The sequence below is a fragment of the Schistocerca nitens genome, chromosome 4, assembly GCF_023898315.1.
Source record: "Schistocerca nitens isolate TAMUIC-IGC-003100 chromosome 4, iqSchNite1.1, whole genome shotgun sequence".
Lineage (NCBI taxonomy): Eukaryota > Metazoa > Arthropoda > Insecta > Orthoptera > Acrididae > Schistocerca > Schistocerca nitens.
In genome coordinates this window covers 903,469,213-903,490,633 of record NC_064617.1, presented here as the reverse complement: position 1 = coordinate 903,490,633, position 21,421 = coordinate 903,469,213, and the positions used below count along the sequence as shown (strand labels likewise).

At 40.2% G+C, this 21,421-nt stretch overlaps 1 protein-coding gene across 1 annotated transcript in view; it reads right to left on the bottom strand.

Annotated features, from left to right (window-relative positions):
* LOC126253461 (protein ELYS) overlaps positions 1 to 21,421 on the bottom strand; it is a 346,049-nt gene that overhangs the window by 119,845 nt on the left and 204,783 nt on the right. The window contains exons 20-22 of the mRNA XM_049954815.1: positions 11,134 to 11,268; positions 8,051 to 8,198; positions 3,374 to 3,500 (exon numbers count right to left, since the gene is read on the bottom strand). Coding sequence (XP_049810772.1) covers positions 3,374 to 3,500; positions 8,051 to 8,198; positions 11,134 to 11,268 — 410 coding nt within the window. The remainder of the gene's footprint in view (positions 1 to 3,373; positions 3,501 to 8,050; positions 8,199 to 11,133; positions 11,269 to 21,421) is intronic.

The following is a 21,421-nucleotide window of genomic DNA, read 5'->3' as shown; positions in this document are numbered from 1 at the left end:
ACGCTGGGTCTGGCCTAGGGAAAACTACACTATCGAACGAATACATCGATAGGTCGTGTGGAGAAGCAAAATGTTTAGGATCTTTGGTAGTGTTAACTCGGCCGCGTGGAGCGCGGGCAGAGGAGAGGGAGTCTGGCTGGAGTAGTGCAGTAGAGCAGGTGTGTTGTGTGACACTCCCGCGAGTTGCCGCGCGTTCGGGGTTGGGCAGCATGTAATTGCGCTCGACTGGCTATAATAGTTTCTAGCACGGTGTCGCGGGCGGGAAGCATTAGCTGGCACACATCAAGAGCCCGTTTCGCCTGGTGACCGTGTCGAGAAGAAGGCGCGCCAGCATCCAGCTTCTGCAACAGCGACAGCCGACAATGAGTGACTGTCGCCACCTCCTCGATCGACGACTTCAAACCTTCAATCAACCAACAAGGAAGACTAAAAGCACATAAAGTTTGAGAACTGTATGGCAGACCTCAGCTTTTAAAATTGTTGCATCACAAAATTACAGCAACTTAGCATGAACCTTTGTTGCTCATTGTCCCATTTGCACTGCCAAGCAGGGTCCCTTCCTTTTCCGAAATGAACCCGAGTGTCGTTGAAATTCCAACGCCAGCATTAAAATAATATAATTCAATTTCACTGCTTTAATTTCAAAGTTCAGTTAAAGTATTAATAGCTCGCTACAGTATTTAGATTACGCAAGCACAAATTAAGAGTGCGAGTTTTGTTACCATATTTTAGCTTACCTGTGACTGCAGATCGGCTTGGTACGTACTAAATGTTACTATTGTTAATTGTTCAGAATCATTTAATTCAAGTTCAAAGTTAAATCTCTTATTTCTAAATTGCGTAGATTCAAGTAGCTTTTGAAATGATTGTTGAGGTAGCCCAAGACTAACCTTATTTTACTGAATTTCAGACTTTCAATTTTCCGGGTTTTATTAATTCTTTTGCTAAATTAAGTCAGAGTGTAGCGAAATTCATTACTTCTGGCAAACTTTCAGTTTTCACACAACACGTGTCAACCTTCAGTTGCCACGCTTTTGGTGCTAATTATATGTGCAAAAAACTTTCTTTTTCAGTTATTATGATAGTCGTCCATAGGACTGGTGACCGTAATTTTCCACAAATCTCAAATATCTAATTAACGCCAATTAATTGTTAACGTGACGACCGCACATTTACTTTCTTCATTAATTTTACCCTTTCCTCAAAATTAATTTCCACCAATTTCATTTGCATTTTTCCTTTCATTTAGATGTAACCCTTTCCTCCCTCTTTACCGACAGATTAACTTCGGTGACGATTGCTTTTCCCAAATTTCCATTAGGTACATGCGGTTTAATTTTTCACTGTCATTAAGGTCGATAAGTGAGGGGGAGGTTACACACTGTCCCACTCATGCCACAATACTTGAGCTTGTCTAGCAGAATTTCATGATTTACACAATCAAAAGCCTTTGAGAGATCACAAAAAATCCCAATGGGTGGTGTTCGGTTATTCAGATCATTCAAAATTTGATCGGTGAAAGCATATATGGCATTTTCTGTTGAAAAACCTTTCTGGAAACCAAACAGACATTTTGTTAGTACTTCATTGTTACAGATATGTGAAGCTACTCTTGAATACATTACTTTCTCAAAAGTTTTGGATAAAGCTGTTAGAAGGGAGATTGGACGGTAATTGTTGACATCAGATCTATCCCCCTTTTTATGCAAAGGTATAACAATAGCATATTTCAGTCTATCAGGGAAAATGCCCTGTTCCAGAGAGCTATTACACAGGTGGCTGAGAATCTTACTTATCTGTTGAGATACTGTTTTTACACTGAATACCTTGACTGTTGTGATGGACTATGGCGACAGAATTGACATTGTGAAATATGCCAGCTGAGTGTGGAATGTTGTAATGCAATGTACACCACAGTACTGAGGAAAGAGCAGCTCTGGAAGTAGTGCTAGACTAGTTCACAATTTTGTGAGCTGCAGCATGCAGTAGTAAAGCTGGAGCTAGAATAGAAGGTTCCTACATTGGTGAAAAGGTCAAGGAAACAATGCAAGCCTGATACCTTCAGACTCTCTCTGTCAGCTTCACTGGATCAGAGACTAAGGAGAAAAACCTTCACACAACCCAAGAATTCAGTAGAAATCAGACAGTACAGGACATAAGGTGCACACTAAGGAAGAAAAGTTTTAAGACGACCAAGAAAGGCTTCCTACTGGGCAGTGGTCATTAGAGGGGATCTCTGAAATGATACAGAACTCTCTGGGAAGTGATTATTGGGTAACTAGTACTTTTCAGCTAAGTGCAGAGCTCAGCATTGTCATTTGTGACTGACTCTTTGGGGAAGGATCTTGGAAAAGTTCATTAATAGACCCAATGAACTGCAGTGATGTAAATGTAATGCTAGTCAGTGGTATATCTGAGGATGATGGTCCAGTGTTAACAATAAAATAAACTGACCAGTTAGGTACAGACAGAAGAAATGTGTTGTTTTGCAGACTCAAAAACAATGACTCTATGAAACTGTAATGAGTAATTGTACAAAGAATACTGGAGAATAATTTATAAAGCAGATTGCTGACAAAAATTAACTGGCCATCAGTCAATAAGTACTTCCTCTCAGGGGCACTAACATAGCAACCACAAATAAGCAACCAAATACAGATGCATCAGATTTACTTGTGCAGGCACTGCACACTCCACCAACAAACATTACTTTCAAAAATACAACCCATAAGGTGATAACAAAATCTATCTGATCACTGTAAGTATAAAAGTAGTAATTCAGCTAACTAAGAAGGTGTTTCTACAACCTTATTCAAGAATAAAACAGCCTAGATGGGATAGTTTTCTTCTTTGGAAGATATTTAGAGGCTGAAGAAGCTGAGAAAATTAGCAGAAAGAAGCTAGATGGCACTGTTTTTGTTTATGTTTGCCAAGGAGAGTGCTTATTCACCCACAGGAACAGGAACGAAAACACACACACACACACACACACACACACACACTCTCTCTCTCTCTCTCTCTCTCTCTCTCTCTCTCTCTCTCTCCCTCTCCCTCTCCCTCCCCCCCCCCTCCCTCCCTCCACATTGTCATAAACAACTACAATGTTTAGCATTTTGTAACAAGTAACATGATCTGTGAATTAACCGGACATTTATTTGAAGTGTGTGGGGTAAGGGGGGGGGGGTGGGACACTTGCAACACTGTTGCTATCATTCCATACAATATAAAAGCCTAATGATTTAGTTTATTTATTCTGCAGAGAAAGGATATTCTTTTAACAAAATAAAATAGTAATAAAAGACCCTACTGCTTAATTTATGACAATAAAAATAGTTATATCACTGTTTGTACTATTCTCTAACTGCTATTTTACCTGTCTTTTTACCATCAGTGTTCATCTCTGTCCCATGGTCTTTTGATGCAGCCCCTCTTGTTGTTCTGCTTATATCTTCACTAACCGAATCTTCAGGTGACAATGATTTTTTTGAAACTGAATGTACCTGTAGCAAAATTAATCCATTCAAGTATTCTCCAGAAAGCTCACAACTAGAAGTCTTTGAATCTATTATTAATCTCTGGATTTATGTTAATGTTACAGTTCTATTGGAAAATACCTTCAGTGTCTAAGCCTCTAAGTTCAGATGTCTGATGTCTACTTGCCAGTGTAGATGACAAAGTGAGTTTACATTCTTTCCCAGGTTCTGAATGACTGACTAGTATCTTGATTGTGAATGTGAGTCAAAATTCTGTGCCTAAATGTGTGTGACATCAGATGTACACCAGACATTTCAACAGTTGCATGGAAAATTTTAAAACATGTGTATCTGAACAAAAATGGAGAGTGAATTAATTTACAACAATTTAAAAAAGTTGCATCCCAATATCAGCAATGTATTTCTTTGTTGTAAACCACTTCTTTTTATTTGCTTCTTTTCAACTTTTATTTGCACAAAACTAAACTGTTGTTTTGTAATGTCACTAGTTCTTGAACTGATGATTACAGTTGAACTCTACTTGATGTACGATATTTCAACAGTCAGAAATGAACTAAGTTCATAGTCATATGATGAGAGATTAAGATGTGTTCAACACAGATTTTGGGGTTCAGGTTAATAAGAGTTAATTTTCTGTGTTATAAGACAAACTGCTTTATACAATTGGCCCTAAAAGGTGACTGAAAATCCATAGTTGAATATATGAATTGCTGTGAGGATAGATACATACTCACTGTAGTTAATCTAATAAGTTGATTTTAAAAAAATATCCTCCTGCGGATATCTTCAAAGCATTAATAGATTTTTAATTGAGTTTTATCACTTTTCAGTATTCATAGTAAAGCACTAGATGAGCACTAGTTAAGATCAACCAGACAACAACAAAAATTGGCCAGAACCAGAATTTGAACTGTTTTGTTCCCACAAACCATTCATGTAACAAAGTGTATAGTTTTGTGTATGAAAATGTTCAGTGTTCGGTTATTGTATGTATGGTTGGAAGTAGTTGCACCTTCGTGACACACTAAGGGAAATATGCAGTCTGAAAATATGATAAAAACTCAACTATGCAGCTTTGTAAGCTGGTCATCAGCTGGACTGGACAATTAGATTTGAATGTCACTTTGAGTGGCCTTCTTATGTTACCTTGTTTGTTTATTTTATTAGTGGGGTAAATGGAACTTAGAGCAGATAAACATAATTTTTAATAAAATATTTAATGCTGATAGAAGAAAACATTAGCGTGTCAGTCTTGAGGTTCTGAAAGGGTAATTGAAGTATGCAAATTTTTTACTCTAGTATGAAGACTTACCACAGATAAAGACCTTCCTTGAAGAGCTAAACAGGTCCCGTTGAAAACTTTCCTTCTGTCCATCATATCCTATTGTAGAGAGCTGCATTGTAACCAAGAGAGACAAATGTCAACTAGTAGCTTGTGAAATTAAATTCCTTAGGAGGTTTTCTTTACAAAAGACGAGGAGAGTCAAGATCAGGGCGAGTGGAAGTTGCCACAGAAGAAAGGAAGTGGTTGGTCAGGTGAAACAGATGTAGTCCAACCGAATTCCCTGTATGTACTTGGAAATGAACACCAGAATGAAGTCCACTTTGAAAGGAAAGAGATTTGGGGCGCTGTGGTGATGGAGGAAAGCTACCAAGACAGAAAGAGATGGAGGAGGATTGTTTCAAAACATTCCACCTGACTTCCTGGAATGATTCACTGACAGTAAGAAATGGTGGCATTAATAACTTGTCCAAAGAGCATCGGTATCAAGGAATATTGGTTCCTTATGAGAGAATCATTGATATTTGCACTAAATTGCTTATTTTCTGTCACACCCACTAAGGCAACCAGGACAGCGAAGAGCCTTTCATGTGAAGCAGTTGATTAGATGTTGATCAAGAACTTGAAAACAATCATAAGAGAACAAAAAAGTTAAAATAAAAGGGTGCTGACAATTCAGTGGAATTATATCATAGTTTAAGCTGTCACATCACGCTCCTCTGTATCAGCTTGTGGTTAGTGTCTTACAGTCGTCAAGCTTGATTGCGGACAGATGTCTATTTGCTGCATAGTGTGTGCACCTATTTTGCAAACATCTCTTGATGCAACGGTTGCTCTTCGTTTTTGGGTGAAACTGACAGAGCCAGGAATTATTCAGTAACACATTTCTGTATGATAGTACTAAAGAGTTGCAACACGTTCTATGAGAAACATGTTTATATAGCTACACCATCAGCTAGTGTCAGGAATTTGATTAATTTGTTGTTAGTTTTGACCAATACAGTGTCCATCTGGTGCTGGTAAAAAAATGGGTACTGAATTTTTCTGTCTGGTTCACTGCATACAGGTGCCTTAATATTAAGTTAAATAGGCACACTAGCACAGAAAAAGTGCAGCAAATTTATTGATTACGTGTAATAACAACTTAGAAGAAGAAGAAGAAGAAGAAGAAGAAGAAGAAGAAGAAGAATTTTTGGAACTAATTTGTAGTCAAATCAGTTCAAAGTAATGACATCCAATGGGTAATTTTGATGTGCATGTATGATGTGCATGTATGATGTGCATGTATTTTTTATCTGTTAGGTTAGATTAAGGTACGTGTGGGCTATGTACGAAAGTAACAAGTGCAGATAATTGATCTCAAAACAATTCTTGGAGGCAACTCATAATTGATGTGCTAGTTTAAAAGCATTTTGATAGACACTTGGTGAATATAAGAAAGGGAAGTTTGAAGTTTTTGCAGTGAACAATGAAATCTGCGGAGTTCACCAGCAGCCAGTAATGAGTGAACACTTCTTACAAAAATGGTCTCTCGGTTTGAATTGCAGTAACTACACAATTTGTGCTAAAAATTTAACTATTGAATTCACACTTAAACTGTTATGATAACTGTGCATGTGTTGAGGAACAGAAATAGCAATAAGAATACACAAGTTAATCAGCAAAGTGATACTTATCAGCCAGTGCTCAATTTATTTTTTTGGAGCTCAGTGGTTGCACTCTGGATTACTGTTCAGAATATTTCAAGTAAAATCTCAGGTCACTTCTCTAAAATTATTTTTTCACTTTTAACTTTTTCATCTTTGGCAGTGTCTGTTACTGTGAAAAATACCAAGTTGTTTATGTTTAGGTCTCAGAGTAATATTTATCCCTGAGGCATTTATGGTTGCAGAAGTGGTGATGCATGATATACCTGTTAGTGCATCAGAGGAGCAGCCTGAACTTTGTAGTACTGGCTCACGGAGCATTCTATAAAAGTGTTACGAGAGACTTAGTGAAGAAAAAGTACACAGACAGAAATGAGAACAGCCTTCAACTTCGGATGACTAGAAACAATTAAGTGGAAAGTTACACATTAGGAACAAGCTATCTGGGAACAAGCATAAGGATTATGTAGCATGTTCACACAGAAAAAAGAAAGGTGACAGGTGTGAAACTATATTATTGCAAAAAATGCACTTGAAATCCAGCTCTCCGCCATGAAGAGTGTCTTTAAAAATTTCACACAATGGAAAGTTGTGTGTTGCAATGGTTATGTAAATGTATTTGAATGAATGCACACTTTCCATTTTACTATACACCCTAATTGTTGTCAGTGACCCAATTGTTTCCACAAAGAAACTATTACAACTCTCTGTGGCATGCTCACTGTCCAAGTGATGGCAATTTAAATAACAGTGCACTTTTTGCACAGAGGCACTCCGTGCTTGCAATACAGAGTGTGATTATTTAACACTATTGTTCTTATCGGCTGAACATGAACACTCTCTCTCATCTTAACTTTCATTGCCATTAAAAATGACAATATTGCCAGCTGAGGTTACAGTTGCCTCCTGGTTTACTGACACTTAATAAACAGCAACCTTCAGTGTTTTTTCGTTATATTCTTTCTCAATGAAGACTTAAAATATTGTGAACTACTCTTATGCAGCAAATTCATCTCAAAAAATTAATCCAAGCCTATCAAAATGTATAGAAACAGTATAAAAACCACCAATAGGACTTGCAGGTGAAAATCTGAAGTATCATCATAGCAACTGGCTATAGGAATTGTCAGCCATAGTAGCTATCACTCCCCCCCAAATTGTGTCTTTATAATGGACCCAATACAATTTTCAGCAATAAATCTTTTTTTTTTACTGTAGCAAAGTTTGCTAACTGTCCATCTTTACAACATGATGCCTTCCATAATAATTGCTTTATATCTACAACACACAATTAATATCTTATGTCTAAGTGCAATAATCATCATGTTAACAGCCACTTTTAACCATATTGTCAGAAGTATTTCATGTTAATTTAGGTCAACACTGAACTGTTCAACTGATCAAAAATTTCCTAAACTGCGGACAGTTTCCAAACTAGGGTCAGAATTGATCCTTGTCACAGATGTTTATCTAATTGGTCCTTATAGTTTTACAAAATAAAAATAGAAGTCTATAATTATCTAAATTTCAATTGTGCAGCTTTTGTTTGAAAATAATAATTTAATAAAACAGTTAGAGATCAAATTTCTGATAATGTATCTTGTGTAAAAGGTATCATCGAAACAGACCTTAAGGATAGAATGATGAGTTGACGTTTCTCTGACAGGTGTGCCAGAAAATGAGGCATTTGCAGTTGCTCTTAGTTCAGACAGCCTCTTTATTCTTGGCGTGTCTAACAGCAGTGACACATCAACTTCTCGAGGCTCATGAGGTTCCCTAGAAAAACAATAATAATATAGAATCCGCAATATAGTCCTGTATAAAATATAAAAGGGGTTAACAAAAGGGAAAAAGAACATTTTCCCAAAAAAACCTGAAAACTAAGTCACAACAAGTCAGATCTGTCTGATATGCATGCAATGATACAAAGAAAATGAGAAGTCAGTTTCTTATAGATGTGGTTGACAAACACTTCAGTATTTTAAAACAACACTTGTGAAATATTTGTGCAAGTACTTCGATGGCACTTTTTTCTGCACATTAAGAAGTTGTGTAAAGACAGGAGTTGGAATATCTGGAATATTAATCACCTTGGCCCAGGATTAAATTCAGTCTAAAGTTTAATTGAAGAATGTGGTTCAGTTTCTCATCTTCCCCTTACCTACCAACTCTTTACTTGTCACTCTTATTTGAAGCTGTGGAACTAGGAGCTGATGCCACATCAACTGGCATTTGAAAAAGGATTGATTTGGAAGTTCTAATTAAAATTCAATGTAGCACACAACCTTGCTAACCTTAAATTAGTATGAAATGCCAGGATAACGTACATACATAAATCAAGAAATCTGAGCAACAACGACTGTTTACTAATTATCACTTTACCTTAAAAAAAAAAAAATAAAAAATAAAAAAAAAACCACAATAAATACATTGTGTTATTCTGAGGACTTTTTTCATTATCATTCATTTCAAGTAACTCAGTCTTTTTGAATTTCAACAATTTGTTTTCAATTATGCATCTGAACAACAAGAAATTTTTAACTATTGTTTAGCTTCAATTCCTTGTTTTTCATTATTGATTTTTGTTGACTTACGTGCTTTCTGCACCCTCTGGACAAAACAGAAAAGAAGCCTACCAAATACTTGATGGTGCTAGGTGCTCCCAGGCCCTGAAGCCAAGTAATTTTTATTATTAAAATTTTACAAAGAGGCAGCCTTTTTGTCCATCATCATTCTGCCGACGTGACAACAATCACTGGTTCAGATTATAGCAATTCGAGCTGCTCATGCTTTGTGTCCTAACACCACCAACTTAACAATAGCTCTACTGTAAGTAGTGGAGTTAGTTGGTGTGTTACTGAATGAAGTGTTGGGTTGGAAGAAAACTTCAGAAACAGAACAAAAGTTGCCAATTATAAATAAGAGCTATGGTAGTGCCTCTTCCAGGTAATATAAGAACCACTTTCAAGCTGTCACAGACATGCCTTTTGAAGAAAGTGTGAACTACATCAGAACTGTTGATATATAAGGGGGAGGCGGCGGGGGGGGGGGGGGGGGGGGGATTGAATGTTAACTTCGATTTGCCAGGGAAGTCAATCATCTTTCAAGTTTTTTAAGAGTATATATCTATTCCAAAGTGTAACGAAATCGTGTATGGCATTTATTGGACGGGATATCCCCTTCATGGTTCGGCCACGGTATTGCAAGTCTTTTTAGTTCACACCCCTTTGGCAGCTTGCATGTCAATGACGATGAAAAGTGGATGGATATCAAAGCCCAAACAATTTAAATACAATCATAAATGTCACACACTTTTGCTACTTTTTTTTAATACATACCAATTTCTGAGGTGTTGATTAGAAGGCAGCCTGGAAGCACCACTAAAATTTAACTGCACATTCTGCTGTATATTACATCCTAGACTTATATTCAATTATGTCGCCACGTATGTACATGCAGTTAACAATGTGACAACATTTAAAGAATGTAATTGTGTCATTGGCTCCGCCATACTACATAAAGAGTCAATATCACCTGCTGCCTAATGCTTTCTTGTATTTTGCATATTTTATTACAATATTTTTAGTGTACAGAATAACAAGTTTTATAATTTGACATTAGATATATGAGGGTAATCCTAAAAGTAAGGTCTCCTATTTTTTTGTAAGTACATACACCTGTTTATTTCTACAATGGTTTACATCAGTTTACAGCTTGAACATTTAGCTATTTTTCAACATAATCACCATTTCCTTCGATGCATTTTTGCAGATGCTGTGGCAGTTTTTGTATGCCCATGTCATACCAGCTCGCCGCCATGCTGTTCAGAAAGTTATGAACCTCTTCTTTCACCTGAATCGCTTTCCGGCCAAATGTTCTTTTAACCTAGGGAACATGTAACAGTCACTGGGCACCAAATCAGGACTACAGGGTGGGTGGGTGATTATGTTCCACTGAAACTGTTGCAGGAGAGCAACGGTTTGCCTAGTGATGTGCGGGCGAGCATTGTCATGGAGAATGTGTACGTTTTTGCTCAACATTCCTCTTGTCCAGTTCTGAATTGCCCGTTTTAGTTTTTTCAGAGGCTCACAGTACCTGTCAGTGTTAACTGTGGTCCCAGTGATTCAGCTCTGACAACAAGGTGAAAGAAGAGGTTCATAACTTTCTAAACAGCATGGCGGCGAGCTGGTATGACATGGGCATACAAAACCTACCACAGCGTCTTCAAAAATGCATCAACAGAAATGGTGATTATGTTGAAAAATAGCTAAATGTTCAAGCTGCAAACTGATGTAAATCATTGTAGAAATAAACAAGTCTATGAACTTATAAAAAAATAGGAGACCTTACTTTTGGGATTACCCAGGTACTTATTGCCTAAAGTCAGATATTGTGTACACGTTATGTAGCAAATGTCCACATGATTTAAAATTGGCTTTGGATTTGTACTGATTTTTTAACTAGAAAACTATAAAAATTCACCAGAAGAAATTCAAAAAGAAACTATAATTCTGAATTTTTTCATCAAAAAGTATAAACTACCAATGTGTTAACAAAATCTAAAACTTATGTATGTGCTTAAAAAGTAATTTCCCACCATTTACATTTTCCCCTCAAGTATTCACAAAAGACTAAAACTGGTGTTTTACTGTACAGACATAATTTCTGCAAAACTTGAAACAAAATCTGGCAGTACTATGTAAATGCTCACTCTATGGTACTGCTGTTATTAACAGGTCTCAAATCTTCTGTTCGGCGACGTTTGGGAGGTGTTCCTTCTTTCTCTTCATCCTGTCTACCACGCTTCTTTTCTGTTACACAAACAGCTCGAGTTGAATTGTAATGCCTGAGGAGACAAAAGTGTACACTTTAAGAACGTCAGTATCCCATATAAGGAAGATAGTTGAATACAAACAATCCCACATAAAAATACACAATATCTAGAAGATAGCTACCACAAAAGACTGTAACTGATAATGGAAGGAGTGGACAAAAGTAGCAACTAAAAAAATTAATACTAATTTCCAACTCCATCAGTGAGCTGAAAACACTGAACGTTCACTTGTTTCCAGATACAATAAAATCTCTTAAGTCTCGATCACTACATTCACAATCCACAACCTACTGAACAATTTATTGCCACATATTAATGAACTATTTATTGCAGAAGCAACCTGTTGTTATTGTCATTCAATGCATGTATCTCTTCTACTCCACATACAGATATTATAAGAAAAGGAGAACTTCCCATTTACAACCATGGAGGTCTTTATTTTGCGACCAAGGCCTTTGGAGACCTGCACCCAATTCAGTAGTATGCTTGTGTAGAGACACTTAAACTGGAGGTAATGTATTTCAGTTAGTGATGGAGTAACAGTTTCATCGCCAGTGTTCGACAAATGGGTATGCTAGGAGAGATTCTGAAAGTCAAGTACTACCCATCCCATGAATATCTCCTCTAGATGAAGTATAGGTTCTATCACCTCTCTTCTACTTTGCTCAGAGTGGAGTGCCTGTAGTAGGTCTACAGGTCTTGCACAAGGAAGGAAGCAATCAGGGAGAACTCACGGTATTAAACCCATCCCCTTAACCAGCAAGTTTGTAGTGCTGTCTTCCACTGTAACTGAGTTGCAGGACTCACTTCACCTATGGGGAAGCTTGCTGCATGCCACGTAAAGGGTAAGCAAGTGCAAAAGAATACAGGTCTCTTAATCTTCAACAGCTAGAACACGTGGTGTGAATAATAATACCCTTGGGGAAATGTAAGCAATGGATGAGAACAATCACCATGGACACTCTGTATCCCTACAGGTCTCACTGAACATGTTGAAAGGGATGTTCTGGCTAACACTAAGGGAACAGGATGCAACCAACCACAGATTGTGGCACATGTTAAAACAATACTTGTCACTTGGGCTCCAATGCTATACTTGGTTCATTCCAATGGTTAACAGAGAAAGCTGCTCACATGAGTTTCAACAAAGATGACACACTGCAGCATTGTTCCCAGACCTGATCATAGTTCCTTAGTTAAGAGCCAAGTGGAAGGCTTGAACCAGATAATTCTGTGAGAATTTAAGGTGTGACTTCCTGGACTTGCACCACAGTGATTTAGACCTCATGAATGGGTCCAAGTGTACTACACATCAGAGACTATTATCCAAGTGGCTGTCTGAGCATGAAGTGCACAGAAGAGTTATTTAGCTAGGTGACTCTCCATCCAATCCAGATAATGAGGCGGCCCTGAATTATTAGTGTAAGATCCAAAGAAACATTCCACCCCACTTCCACAATCAAATGAAGTTATTAAAATCCTAGTGATCAAGAATTCACAACTCAGTTCCAGAGTCTGAAGTAGTCAAAAAAGCAGTGCAGTTCATATAATATAAAGGTACAGAAAGCCGGCTAAAACCCAAAATTGTCAGCAAAGAGATTTTTGGGGCAAATCTAAATGCATACTGGAAGGACAGGCTAGTGGGAGACACAGGTGGTTTACTCTTCACAGTAAACAAGAATCTAAAAGCCAATGTGACAGTAACTGAAGCTGTCTGTGAGACTGGGCAAAACTCTGTTATGGGTTGGTGTAAACTTTCAATTGGGTCTTCTGTTGACCGCCAGATTCATCCAGAAATGTAACCAAAAACTTTAGAAAAAAACCTGAGCTCATTAGTACATATGTTCCCCAATTAGACTGTCATTAATGAAGGAAACTTTAACGATCCAGCAACCAAATGACAAAATTACAGTTTTGTAATGGCATACGCGACAAGGTATCCTGCAACATAATACTAAATGCTTTCTCTAAAAACTACTGTGAACAAATATTTCTGAGCCCTACACATGATGTAAATCAGATCCAATGGCAATAAATAGGCATGGCTGCTTTAAGGATGTGCCTATTGATACTGGCATTCACTGACCATAAGGCAGTTGTAGCAATAATAATTATGATGGGTAGAAAACGGCAACTGAAAGTAGTGAAAAAATTTACATATTCTATGTAAAGAGGTAGCCATTTCATGTCACTTACTTACCTCTGGGCAGAATAATGTTAACGAACTGTGGCTCAGTTTTAAAACAGCAACTGAAAAAGCTAGTGGTAGTTAATGCTGAGAGAAGACCTCAGGGGTATACTAGCTCTGAAGAAACTTTAAGAAACAACAACTAATGCATATTAGGTGTACAATTATGCGTAAGGATACTGATATAGAGATGTTGAATCCAATGAGTTTGGCTGTCGAAAGAGTAATGCATGTTGCCTTCAATGAGTACTGTAAGAGAACCTTATGGAAATATCTGTCACACATCTCAAAGAAATTCTAGTCATATGTAAAAGTCCAACATTCCTACCACTTCCACACCCATTAATGACAGAAAAACCAACACTCAGAGTAGCATAATAAAAACAGAAATGCTATACTTCATTTTCATATGTTCCTTTACAAAGGAAGACACAGAACCCTTGCAAACATAAGTGATACATGTAATAGTGACAGTGGTATTGAGAAGCGGTTAAAATTCAAGCTTCTATGGCCCAATGGTATCCATGTCAGATTCTATACATAATTTACAGCCGATTTAGCTTCTATTTTAACCACATTATATCGTATATCCCTCTAATAAAAAAAGTGTGCCCAGCAGTTGGGAGAAGACACTGGTCACACCTGTCTACAAGAAGTGAAGCAGAATTGAGCAATACAATTGCTGTCCAAGCTTACTGATATCCATCTGTTGTAAAATCCTACAACATACTCCAATTCAAGCATAATTAGGTACCTTGAATGGAATGACCTACTGCATGAGAACCAGCATGGATTCTAAAAACATCAGTCATGTTAAGCCTAACTCACACTTTCCTCACATGAGATTTCGGACACTACACTACCACAAGCATTTATTACACAGTTACAATTGCGTGCTTTGTTGTAAATCAATAGTTGTGAGTGGATTGAGGATTCCTTGGTAAAGAGGTGGTGGCACATTATCTTGGATGGACAGTCACTGACAGATGAAGTAACATCAGATGCACCCCATGGAAGTGTACTGGAAGCCTTGTTGATCATTTAGTATATTAATAACCTGACAGACAGTATTAATAGTAACCTCAGACACATGCAGATGATGCACTTATCTACAATGAACAGCTATCTTCAAAAAGCTGAATAATTTGTTCGGATGCAGACTCTCTACAGCAATACACCACCATTCTCACCTAAGCCTTCACTGCATGTAATTACCACACCATCCTAGTTAAAACACAAATTTCCCGGGCCATCACATCCAATACTGGTACTGTTGATCCCCCCATGAAACAGCTTCAGGGCACACCACTGGTGACTTAGTATTATCATGGTCTAGAATGTGTTAATCAGCTACTTCAAAAGGGCCACTACTTCCTAAAATCACGCCCTGAAATGAAATCCATTCTGTGTGACATTTTGCCCACCACACCTAGAATAGCTTTCCGTCGCCCTCCCAATCTCCGGAATATTCTTGTCAGATCCTATGCTCCTTCCGCACCCACCTCCCTACCCTACACTACTCTCCTACCACCACCTGTAATAGCCTTATAACTTGCAAAACATATACTATCAAAGGGAGAGCCACCTATGAAACGATACGTCATATACCAGCTATTATGTAAACACTGTACAGCCTTCTACATTGGCATGACTACCACGAAATTATCAATTAGGATGAATGGGCATACACAGAGGGTATATAGTAGCAACTCGCAATATCCTGTTGCAGAACATGCTCTATAACACAGCATTTGTGACCTCGGCACCTGTTTCACCACACGCGCCATTTGGATTCTTCCCCCAGACACCAGTTTCTCAGAACTCCGCAGGTGGGGATTAACACTACAACATGTCCTTGGTTCTTGCCACCCACTTGGCCTTCATTTATGTTAATTTCTTCCAGCTTTTTTTCATTGTAACTAATCTTTGTTTCACTTCGTTTTAATTTTTTACATCTTTCATTGTCTTTCCCGCCTATTTTTCACTGCCCTCTCCAACCTTTGTTACGTACAATGCACTTAGCTTCTCACTCTTTATTAACTCATGCACAATGATTTAGTAGTGATCTCTGTCTTGCATATTACCCTGTCTTCCACCTTTAAGCTCTCAGGTTTTCAAAGCTCGTCCACTGCAATCCCCAACAGTCAGTCTCTCCTTCTCATCCAATATGGTAAGTCTCCCCTGACCCGCAGTTCTGGGTGACCTTCCTAAATTCTACCCCTTTTCCTAGACCTCTCCAGTCCTTTTCCTTCACCCTTCTTCCTTCCCCTTCAAACCTTCTGCCTGAAGAAGGAGCCACTGGCTCCAAAATCTTGCCAGTCACAACAGTCTTATGTGCGTGCCACCGCTTGGTGAGTAGATTTTTATACCATCCAATTAAATAATTTTACGAATAAATATTTGGTCTGATGTAGGCAACATTTCAATTTGGTGGAAAGATTGGTAACTTGCTTTAAATGTAAAGAAATGTAAAAAGTGAAAAGTAGTATCCTGTGACTACAAATCATTAATTAACAATATGAATCAGTCAGATTCATACAAACACCTGTGTTTAAGAATTTGTAGATGGTATAAGTACACTCAGGTGTAAGTAAAGCTGGCATCACACTTCAGTCCATTGGCAGAAAACTTGAAAGATGCTATCAGCCTAAGAAAAGCGTGTGCATCTCATCTTAAAACATTTCTCAGGTGTTCAGGACCCACATCAAAGAACATATCCGAAGAAGGCCAACCCAAATAGTCACATGCTCGACTCGCTGAAGAGCATCATGGAAGTGTTGAAAAACCTGAATTAGCAGACACCTGAAGATAAAGACATTAACTATCTTCGAAGAGCCTATTTTAAAAAGTTTCAAGAAGTAGTATTAAGTGAAAAATCCAGAAACACTTCAGCCTCCTATGTATCACTCCCATAGACCATGAAGAAAGATTAGACTAATTACAGTACGAACAGAGCCATTTAACTGTCTGGAGTATACGGTATAATGCAAAGTACCTTCTGCCATGCATTTTACATAGACCTACAGTATATGTATGTACGTGCAACTCACACAATTTGCATCTATTACTCAGCACAAAAGGAGAATTAATTCCTTACAACATACCACGAAATGAGACTGGCAGCAAAAAACAAACTTCCTGTAGCTCCCAACTGACTATTCACCAAGCTCTTGTGATATACCTACTCATGTCTATAAAAAAGCTACTGGCTCTGGCTCAAGACTGTCAGAAAAAAAAAAAAAAAAAAAAAAGACCTTCTGTTGCTCCCAACTGCTTCCTACTGACCATTCACCACGCTCCTGTGAAATATCTACTCATGTCTATAAAAAACTGCTGGCTCTTGCTCATGAGTGCAATGCACTCTATGGTCTCCCCTACATGACCACCCAGTATCACATGCTCCAGTCCCATTATGGGCAAACCGCATACTGTCCAGGAAAAGTAGATTTAAAACAGAACAAGCTTTTCTGACGGTAGAGTTTGATCCAACATTTTGTCCTGGGATCACCACCACAATGTTACTGGTCAGAAGGAAAGGTCACAAAGGCAACTCCCAAATGCTGTGTTATTCAGCATAACAACTTAACAGCAGGGAGCTGAGTAACTGTTTCAGCACTCAGTTCCTCTTAGCAAGCAAATGTGCCTCCGCATTCAGGAAGTGGCTATGTGGCACACCAATCTCTTAATTCATTCCATCTTAATGTCTGCTTGTGTCTGTGTATGTGTGGATGGATATGTGTGTGTGTGCGCGCGCGCGAGTGTATACCTGTCCTTTTTCCCCCTAAGGTAAGTCTTTCCGCTCCCGGGATTGGAATGACTCCTTACCCTCTCCCTTAAAACCCACATCCTTTCGTCTTTCCCTCTCCTTCCCTCTTTCCTGATGACGCAACCGTTGGTTGCGAAAGCTTGAATTTTGTGTGTATGTTTGTGTTTGTTTGTGTGTCTATCGACCTGCCAGCACTCTCACTATATATGGAAACATTCCACGCAGGAAAAATATATCTAAAAACAAAGATGATGTGACTTACCATACGAAAGCACTGGCAGGTCGATAGACACACAAACAAACACAATCATACACACAAAATTGAAGCTTTCGCAACCAACGGTTGCTTCATCAGGAAAGAGGGAAGGAGAGGGAAAGACGAAAGGATGTGGGTTTTAAGGGAGAGGGTAAGGAGTCATTACAATCCCGGGAGTGGAAAGACTTACCTTAGGGGGGAAAAAGGGACAGGTATACACTCGCGCGCGCACACACACACACACACACACACACACACACACACACACACACATCCATCTGCACATACACAGACACAAACAGACATTTGTAAAGGCAAAGAGTTTGGGCAGAGATGTCAGTCGAGGCAGAAGTACAGAGGCAAAGATGTTGTTGAAAGACAGGTGAGGTATGAGTGGCGGCAACTTGAAATTAGCGGAGGTTGAGGCCTGGCGGATAATGAGAAGAGAGGATATACTGAAGGGCAAGTTCCCATCTCCGGAGTTCTGACAGGTTGGTGTTAGTGGGAAGTATCCAGATAACCCGGACAGGGTAACACTGTGCCAAGATGTGCTGGCCGCGCAACAAGGCATGTTTAGCCACAGGGTGATCCTCATTACCAACAAACACTGTCTGCCTGTGTCCATTCATGCGAATGGACAGTTTGTTGCTGGTCATTCCCACATAGAAAGCTTCACAGTGTAGGCAGGTCAGTTGGTAAATCACGTGGGTGCTGCTCCCAACATCACCACTGCTGAAGCCCAAGCTATCCGTGATCTGAAGGCTGACAGATCCATCGTCATTCTTCCGGCGGACAAGGGTTCCACGACCGTGGTACTTGATCGTCGGGAGTATGTGGCTGAGGGACTGCGTCAGCTTTCAGACAACACTACATACAAAGTTTGCCAAGTTAATCCCATTCCTGATGTCCAGGCGGATATCAAGGAATCCTCAGAACCTTAGGCCCCCTACAAAACCTTTCACCTGACTCCATCAACCTCCTGACCCCCACCGACACCCCGCACACCCTACCTTCTACCTAAAATTCACAATCCCAATCATCCCGGCCGCCCCATTGTAGATGGTTACCAAGCCCCCACAGAACGTATCTCTGCCTACGTAGATCAACACCTTCAACCCATTACATGCAGTCTCCCATCCTTCATCAAAGACACCAACCACTTTCTCGAACGCCTGGAATCCTTACCCAATCTGTTACCCCCGGAAACCATCCTTGTAACGATTGATGCCACTTCCTTATAGACAAATATTCTGCGCGTCCAGGGCATCGCTGCGATGGAGCACTTCCTTTCATGACGATCACCAGCCACCCTACCTAAAACCTCTTTCCTCATTACCTTAGCCAGCTTCATCCTGACCCACAACTTATTCACTTTTGAAGGCCAGACATACCAACAATTAATGGGAACAGCCATGGGTACCAGGATGGCCCCCTCGTACGCCAACCTATTTATGGGTCGCTTAGTGGAAGCCTTCTTGGTTACCCAGGCCAGCCAACCCAAAGTTTGGTACAGATTTATCGATGACATCTTCATGATCAGGACTCACAGTGAAGAACTCCAGAATTTCCTCTCCAACCTCAACTCCTTTGGTTCCATCACATTCACCTGGTCCTACTCCAAATCCTATGCCACTTTCCTTGACGTTGACCTCCATCTGCCCAATGGCCAGCTTCACACGGCCGTCCACATCAAACCCACCAACAAGCAACAGTACCTCCATTATGACAGCTGCCACCCATTCCACATCAAACGGTCCCTTCCCTAGAGCCTAGGTCTTCGTGGCAAACGAATCTGCTCCAGTCCAGAATCCCTGAACCATTACACCAACAACCTGAAAACAGCCTCCGCATCCCGCAACTACCCTCCCGACCTGGTACAGAAGCAAATAACCAGAGCCACTTCCTCATCCCCTCAAACCCAGAACCTCCCACAGAAGAACCACAAAAGTGCCCCACTTGTGACAGGATACTTTTCGGGACTGGATCAGACTCTGAATGTGGCTCTCCAGCAGGGATACGACTTCCTCAAATCCTGCCCTGAAATGAGATCCAGCCTTCATGAAATCCTCCCCACTCCACCCAGAGTGTCTTTCCGCCGCCCACCTAACCTTCGTAACCTCTTAGTTCATCCCTATGAAATCCCCAAACCACCTTCCCTACCCTCTGGCTCCTACCCTTGTAACCGCCCCCGGTAAAACCTGTCCCATGCACCCTCTCACCACCACCTACTCCAGTCCTGTAACCCGGAAGGTGTACACAATCAAAGGCAGAGCCACGTGTGAAAGCACCCACGTGATTTACCAACTGACCTGCCTACACTGTGAAGCTTTCTATGTGGGAATGACCAGCAACAAACTGTCCATTCGCATGAATGGACACAGGCAGACAGTGTTTGTTGGTAATGAGGATCACCCTGTGGCTAAACATGCCTTGGTGCACTGCCAGCACAATTTGGCACAGTGTTACCCTGTCCGGGTTATCTGGATACTTCCCACTAACACCAACCTGTCAGAACTCCATAGATGGGAACTTGCCCTTCAGTATATCCTCTCTTCTCATTATCCGCCAGGCCTCAATCTCCGCTAATTTCAATTTGCCGCCGCTCATACCTCACCTGTCTTTCAACATCTTTGCCTCTGTACTTCTGCCTCGACTGACATCTCTGCCCAAACTCTTTGCCTTTACAAATGTCTGCTTGGTCTGTGTATGTGTGGATGGATATGTGTGTGTGTGTGTGTGTGTGTGTGTGTGTGTGTGTGTGTGTGTGTGCGCGCGCGCGTGTATACCCGTCCTTTTTTCCCCCTAAGGTAAGTCTTTCCGCAGCCGGGGTTCGAATGACTCCTTACCCTCTCCCTTACAAACCACATCCTTTCATCTTTCCCTCTCCTTCCCTCTTTCCTGACGAAGCAATCGTTGGTTGCAAAAGCTAGTATTTCGTGTGTATGTTTGTGTTTGTTTGTGTGTCTATCGACGTGCCAGCGCTTTCGTTGCTGGCACGTCGATAGACACACACAAACATACACACAAAATTCATGCTTTCGCAACAAACTGTTGCCTCATCAGGAAAGAGGGAAGGAGAGGGAAAGACGAAAGGATGTGGGTTTTAAGGGAGAGGGTAAGGAGTCATTCCAATCCCGGGAGCGGAAAGACTTACCTTAGAGGGGGAAAAAGGACTGTTATACACTCGCACACACACACATATCCATCCACACATATACAGACACAAGCAGACATATTTAAAGACATCTGCTTGTGTCTGTATATGTGTGGATGGATATGTGTGTGTGTGCGCGAGTGTATACCTGTCCTTTTTTCCCCCCAAGGTAAGTCTTTTCGCTCCCGGGATTGGAATGACTCCTTACCCTCTCCCTTAAAACCCACATCCTTTCGTCTTTCCCTCTCCTTCCCTCTTTCCTGATGAGGCAACAGTTTGTTGCGAAAGCTTGAATTTTGTGTGTGTGTTTGTGTGTCTATCGACCTGCCAGCGCTTTCGTTCGGTAAATCACATCATCTTTGTTTTTATATATATAGTTGTTTCTTCTTTGCTGATGATACATAGACTGACTTCTTCTGCTTTAGGTAATGTTAATGTTTACTTCTGGATTACATTTCTGGTTACAATCTATCCCTACACATAGAGACATCTGACTGTGAGAGGGTAAGGGGGGCGGGGGGGGGGGGGGGGAGGGGGATCGGAAAGGGGGGGTAGGGGTGAGGCCTGGACATGCATGCATGTGCATGGGGAAGGGCATGATGTTATGCACTAGTACAACTCTGCAACACCAGGTGGTAAGATACCCCTAAGCCCCCAATTAGGAATGAACATGGAAAAATGTGGGAAACTAGGAGAAATTCCAAACAAACCTGGTACGTATGACTTAACTAGAAAAACTGCTGTGGGGATATGATACCTGAGCCCCCTAAGGTTGGTGTGTAGGTCCAAAGGGGTAGTAGA